The sequence below is a fragment of the Anoplophora glabripennis genome, unplaced genomic scaffold (genome assembly GCF_000390285.2).
Source record: "Anoplophora glabripennis isolate ALB-LARVAE unplaced genomic scaffold, Agla_2.0 scaffold163, whole genome shotgun sequence".
NCBI classification, from domain to species: domain Eukaryota; kingdom Metazoa; phylum Arthropoda; class Insecta; order Coleoptera; family Cerambycidae; genus Anoplophora; species Anoplophora glabripennis.
The window spans coordinates 961,759-968,465 of NW_019416302.1; the positions used below are offsets into that span (position 1 = coordinate 961,759).

Sequence of the window (6,707 nt, forward strand, 5' to 3'; positions counted from 1 at the left end):
CATAAACATGACACTACCCCCGGGGTTTACACAGACGAGCCGGCGAAGCAAGAAGAGCGCCAGAAGAAAGGGCCCTAGCCGGCGGGGCCCAGCCAGGACAAAAGGAGGTCCCACAAAGCGCCTACACCGGCCGCATTTGCGGTCGGGGTAGACGACGGATGGGGCCCACCTACGAAGGCTGTCCAGGCCTACACGAGATGAGGCAGGATAAAGAGGGATAATCCCCCTCGATCCCAAATCATTGAGGCCAATTTCTAGCCATAGAATAATGGCGGTTGAAAAAAGAGAAGATAAAATCCTGCGTTCAATTTGATATTTTAAAAATGTTTGCCGCGGAAGGATGTTCACCCTTTACCCCTAATTTAGGTACCTAATTGTTGGTTTTAAAACCCCAAAAAATATTTAAAATTGTGTTGTCATAAGTTTTCATCACAATCACGATATGGATTTTCCCACCTACGATGGCTGTCCAGGCCTACACGAGATGAGGCAGGATAAAGAGGGATAATCCCCCTCGATCCCAAATCATTGAGGCCAATTTATAGCCATGGAATAATGGCGCGATATGGATTCGATCGCATTTTGCCATTTTTCCCGAAAACACTGCGTTTAACGAAAAAAATATCGGGTCAAAAAAGTTTCTATAAAACTGATAATTTTTAGAAATTCAAATATGTGACCAAATTTTACAAATGAGCAAATTTACTATCCCGAGTACCATAAAAAAAGGCAGTGATTCATATCCAGCACAAAGACGAGTAAGGGAGACGAGGGGTGCAAGGGACAAAACTCTATAGGCGTACTACTTGAGAAGGGGTCAAAGAGAACAGAAAATTATAAAAGATTACAGATTCACCCGTCATCTTTTCCACAATTGTTGAGTGGCGATGGCCCACCACCACCCACTTACACCTACATTATGCCCATGAGGTAGATATCACACTTTATCACTTACAGGATGTTTCTTAATAACGTGCTAATATTTAAAGAAATTTTTTTTTTTAAGAAAAAAACTTCATATGAACACATGTCTAAAAGTCTTAACTTTTGAACTACAGGATGCTAAAGTTTTATGAAAAAACATTTTTTTATGATAACTTTGGTATTACCTTCGATATTTTTTCAAATTTGGTACACACCTTCTATTCATCGAGATGCATTTTCTGATGTACAAACAATTTTATTATTGTCGCCAGTGGCGTCTGTACAGGTTTCGTATTGAATATTTTTGAAGAAAAACATGTTGCGCCACTGCTTTTTCGTAAAGTAAAAATCATTTTTGAAATCCTCATTCCTTTCTGAGCAAATGTGGTTTTGAATTTGAAAAAAAATCAAAAAATTTCTGTTAAGGGTAGTTAGAAAACTATTCTTATTTATAAAAGATTTTGATGAAACTTATGATAGTTAAAGACCCTTATAGTATGATTATTACCTACAATTTTCATTCCATTATCTTAATCAGAAAGTTATTTTAAAAAATATCCAAAAGATAAGACCCTTTTGGAGGGTCATATCTCGGTAACGGTGCTCCGGAGGACCAATGTTTATAGGAACTTATTTTACTATTTTCGGCTCTACTTCCACCTCCTTAAATTTTGTACCAACTTTTCCAAACACCCTGTATAATCACCAATGAACTTACCTCTTGTATTCCTAATTTAGCCGTAGCTCTAAGAATATTTCTTACATTACCTGTGACCGTCGCCTCCGGGAAAAGGAGTTTTAGTAAATTGACTCATTAAAAATTTCTTACGGTCTACTATGTCCCAAGAAAGATTGACAAACCTTGCCACTATTTCAATTGAACATGAAATTTGTCAAAACTTAGACATATCAAATATAATAGACGATTTTGCTTCTAAAAAAGCTCGTAGGGTTTTACTTTAATTTTATTTATATATTTGTTATATAAAAGATAGATATTATATTATAGACTTATTTTATTTTTGTGATTTTTCGGTTGTTGTGTATTTATTTTTAAGTTTGTTTTTTATCGCATGTAAATAAATATGAATCTAAATACAAGATTTTTATTTTAAAAAAATTTATTTTGTTTCATGAAAGGTTCCTTATCACATATCATAAAATGGTGGAGTGTCGATTTTTGACCAGTACTTTTATTTCAAAATTTCATTCAAGAGTAGAGCGGTAATTAATTTTTTGCACTGGTCATAACTGCTATATTACTAAACTGCTAAAATAACTACAAAGAATGGCGTTGTACCTATTGTTGGGTTTCTTCAAATTGCTGGGCGAGACATTAAGATTAATAGGAATGAAATGCTGGGACAAGGACAAGCCAGCAATCGATTTTTCACTCGCCTTTTGAATTTATTTGGCACTTTATTAAATTAAATATTAATTTCAAAATCTAATATTACTAGAAATGTAATTAATTTTGAATATAAAGACAAATTTTCGACTTTCAACCCATGTTTTTCAAGGTAGGCCTTCCTGGTATCTCTTAAATGCCTCCATTTTTGACCATATTTTGTACTTTGGTGGACAGTAATTCACACATGCAGACTTTATCCGTGCATCAATTGAGGTCTCCTAACGATTCCTTACACCTGCTTGTTAGCAAATCACAGTGCATTTGCATTTAAGAAGGACGTGATATTTAATGATATATGGATTCATAACCAGTGACTACACTGTATATTTGAATCTGCAAAGGCTCTTTATGCTTCAGTTGGTGCTGATTGAAATAACCCCAGTATTTAGTTTAGAAATTGTAGTCATACACATATACATTTCAACTTCGATTCATAATCACAAATACTAGATCCAAACTTGTGAAGGCCTCTTATGTTTCAAAACGTGATTTTTAATATCTTTTTTATATTTCGTTTCATAATCGCAGTCACTACACTTGTACATTTCAACCTGTGAAGAATCTTTATGTATTAGTTGGTGCCGTTTGATATGTTGCTTGTATTTAGATTTGTAATTGCAGTCATTACATCCGTACATTTGAACTTGAGAAGGATCTTTATGTTTCAATTGATGCTGTTTCATAGTATTTTCATTTATAGTTTTGTAATCGCAGTTGTGACATTGGTACATTTGAATCTGCGAAGGATCTTTATGTTTCAGTTGGTGCTTTTTGATATAACTCCTATGTATTGTTTCGTAATTGCATTCGTTACACTTGTATATTTGAATTTGAGAAGGATCTTTATGTTTCAGCTGATGCCGTTTGATAGTACTCTGGTATTTAGTTTTGTAATTGCAGTCATTACACCTGTACATTTGAACCTCTGAAGAGTCTTTATGTTTCAGTCCATGCTGTTTTAAAGCATTCTTGTATTTAGTTTTATAATCGCAGTCGTTACACCTGTACATTTGAACCTGCGAAGAATCTTTATGTATCAGTTGGTGCTGTTTGAAATATTTTTTGTATTTAGTTTCATAATTGCAGTCGTTACACCTGTACATTTGCACCTGCGAAGAATCTTTATGTTTCAGTTGGTGCGTTTTAATACTATCCTTGAACTTAGTTTCGTAATCGCAGTCTTTACATCTGTACATTTGAACCTCTGAAGGATCTTTATGTTTCAACTGATGCCGTTTGAAATATTTTTTGTATTTAGTTTCATAATTGCAGTTGCTACACCTGTACATTTCAACCAGCAAAGGATCTTTATGTTCCAGTTGGTGCCTTCTGATATTAGTCTTGTATTTGGTTTTGTAATTGCAGTTGTTACACCTGTACATTTGAACCTGAGATGGATCTTTATGTTTCAGTTGATGCTGTTTGATATATTCTTTGTATTTAGTTTGGAAATCGCAGTTGTTACATCTGTACATTTGAACCTGCGAAGGATCTTTATGTTTCAGTTGATGCTGTTTGATATATTCTTTGTATTTAGTTTGGAAATCGCAGTTGTTACATCTGTACATTTGAGCCTGCGAAGAATCTGTATGTTTCAGTTGGTGCCGTTTGATAGATCTCCTGTATTTTGTTTCGTAATCGCAGTCTTTACAGCTGTACATTTGAATCTGTGAAGGATCCTTATGTTTCAGTTGATGCTGTTTGATATTATATTTGTGTCTAGTTTCATAATCACAGTCTTTACATCTGTACATCTGGACCTGTGAAGAAGCTTGATGCTCCAATAGATCCTTCTGAAGTAATTCCTTTTTCCCAGTTTCATACTTATTCCAATCACATCTATACACTACCGAATCGTTCTCATGTTTCACACAGTGCCCCGCAAAACAGGTCGTGCTTTCAGTTTCGTAAATACATTTATCACATTTATACAATACTTTGTGCTCCTGCTCAGATTCCCTTTCTGATCCAATCTCGTGTTTACACACATCCTCTTCTACATCTTTACAATCAGGATTCTTGGATGGTCCATTATCAGAGCTCTGCGGCAGCGCATCGCTGAAAAAATTGCATATATAGTGTATTTTTTAAAGCGAGATTTTAATTTTAAAGGACTATAGGTATGTCAAATACAATCATAAATTTCTTAACTTCACAAGGCATTAATTCATTTTTATTATCATATACATCAAATTTTTGATGATGATAAAGTCAGAGCAATATTACAAATATGTTAGCAATTAATAAGATAGGTAATAATGTGAACTATACACAAGTACTAACACAATAACTGATTTAATGTTAAATAGTTTAAAATTACACAACGCTATTTGCTAATAGTATTTGATGTTTCTGTTTCTGTTAACAATTGTAGGTGTATTCTCAAATGTTCATAGTTGAGGCTTTTGGCGGGTATAGGAAACACAAAATCCGTTGGTTTCAATATAGTTATCATTTTTGAATGTTTGCTATTTAAATGTGAAGCAGGGGGATTAATGAAAGTTTCTTCGTTATTAACGATTTGAAGTGTTCCTTACAAAATTTTATTAAAACTGTTACTCAAGATAGCCGAGATTAAAACATGGCTAATTTAATTACTAATTAAGAATTTCGACAGCAACTTATACATGGTTTATTAAACAAAAAATTAATTAATAAAACATTTTATATTTAAAAAAAAAACTAGAGTAATGTTCTGGTGTTGAAAAATAATTATTTATAATTATAACACCACACATACACCTACACATACTTGTATGTGTGGTGTACGATTATAAATAATATGAGAGTAAAGTGTGAGTGAAGACTATTAGAGTAAAAAATTAATTTTACTTTACCTCACAAAAATATTTCGTTACCATTACATTACTTTTGTACTACTCTGGAACCACTTATACTACAAAACTGTAACTGAAAAGAGCACAAGAAAATTTCGCAATTAGGAATATTTCGGGATGAAATAGATAACAGGGAAAATATTCTCAATTTCCGAATTTTCTGACAAATTTTCAATTTGCCAACGCAAGTCAATAATGTGTGTTGATGGTTTAACGATATATTCATACACTGATTTAATTGCATAAAAATAACATAAAAAACGTTTTTTCATACCTGCTTTCTTCATCTTCTGATTTTATATCAACAGATTCATCTTTAATTGACAATTCCCTTTTGTTAATATCGAATTTTTTATATAAGTTTTCAGTTTTAATGAATAAAGATGGCGATGTTTCTATTTGACTGTCTTTGGCTTCACTAATTTTTCCCTCTGTTTCTAAGCAATCTCCCAGGAAACTGTTGTGGGTACACAGAGAATCAAAGCAAGGCTTACATACAACAGGATCTTTGATAATATTTATAATCTGCAAAGTAGTTTTTTTAAATTGCAAAAATGTAACTATTTAATGTCGTTCATACCATTTGTGGAGCTAATTTCTCAATAGCTTCACATTCCTCTTCACGTATGCACCTAAACTCAGTTTCTACTGGCTGCATGCACAATCGACAAATTTTCTGACTATCTGAAATATCCATCGTCTTGCTTCCCTTCTCCTTCAAGTACACTTCTCTTATATCGAGCTGTAACATTCCCTCACAATCCACATGTGGAATAATTGTATTATCGCTATCCAGACAAGTTGACTTAAATTTCAATGCTGTATTTAATTTTCTTCTGCAAGCATTACATATAACCTCTTTCCTCTCACCATCCAATTTCTGAAATGTATGCAAGTTTGATCAAACAGAATGAAAATAAAAGTGGCAGTAAATAATTAAGTAAAACTGAAAATAGATTGGTAAATCTGTTAGATAGTAGAATCTAAGATACTTCACCACTTACCAATTTCAACAAAAGAACATGTAGAATGTCTTTAGTAGCGTCGTCTATTACTTCAAAACATTTATCGGTTATAGTTGTACGACAAAGTCTACACAAAGATTCTTGCAGACCACTCATGGCAACAATTTTCGTTAAAATGTAAATATAACACGTAAATTGTGGTGTGCTTATTATAACCTTAATTAAAACATCTCCGAGAAGCACTTCTTCTTCCTCTACTTCTATTCTTGGAATAACAATAAGGCACAGTATACCAATCAAATCACTTGTCAACTGAGTGACGTCATCATTCGTATAAATCTAATATCAACGTCAGCATTGTTATTTTTGTTTTTGTTAATAAATTTACTAAATTTCAGTTTTGACCACAGTATACTAAGCAATCAGTAGAGAAATTACATTTCCTGCGTCTTCCATATTTCCACCATTTTGTTAGCGACTCGCGCCATTATTCTATGGCTAGAAATTGGCCTCAATGATTTGGGATCGAGGGGGATTATCCCTCTTTATCCTGCCTCATCTCGTGTAGGC

The 6,707-nt window shown here is 33.4% G+C and overlaps 2 protein-coding genes across 2 annotated transcripts; both read right to left on the reverse strand.

Annotated features, from left to right (window-relative positions):
- Window positions 1-2,102: 2,102 nt before the first annotated feature.
- Window positions 2,103-3,307, reverse strand: LOC111691350 (zinc finger Y-chromosomal protein-like). Its single transcript, XM_023453997.1, has one exon. The coding sequence runs from the start codon at window positions 3,250-3,252 to the stop codon at window positions 2,782-2,784; it is 471 nt and encodes a 156-aa protein (XP_023309765.1). The 5' UTR covers window positions 3,253-3,307; the 3' UTR covers window positions 2,103-2,781.
- Window positions 3,308-3,424: 117 nt separating this feature from the next.
- On the reverse strand, window positions 3,425-6,328 carry LOC108903507 (zinc finger protein 11-like). The gene is made up of 5 exons (XM_023454002.1): window positions 6,177-6,328; window positions 5,753-6,052; window positions 5,447-5,697; window positions 3,801-4,393; window positions 3,425-3,444 (listed from the first exon to the last, which is right to left on the reverse strand). Exons 1-5 carry the CDS (start codon window positions 6,291-6,293, stop codon window positions 3,425-3,427), a joined length of 1,281 nt encoding a protein of 426 aa, XP_023309770.1. The 5' UTR covers window positions 6,294-6,328.
- Between the last annotated feature and the right edge of the window lie 379 nt (window positions 6,329-6,707).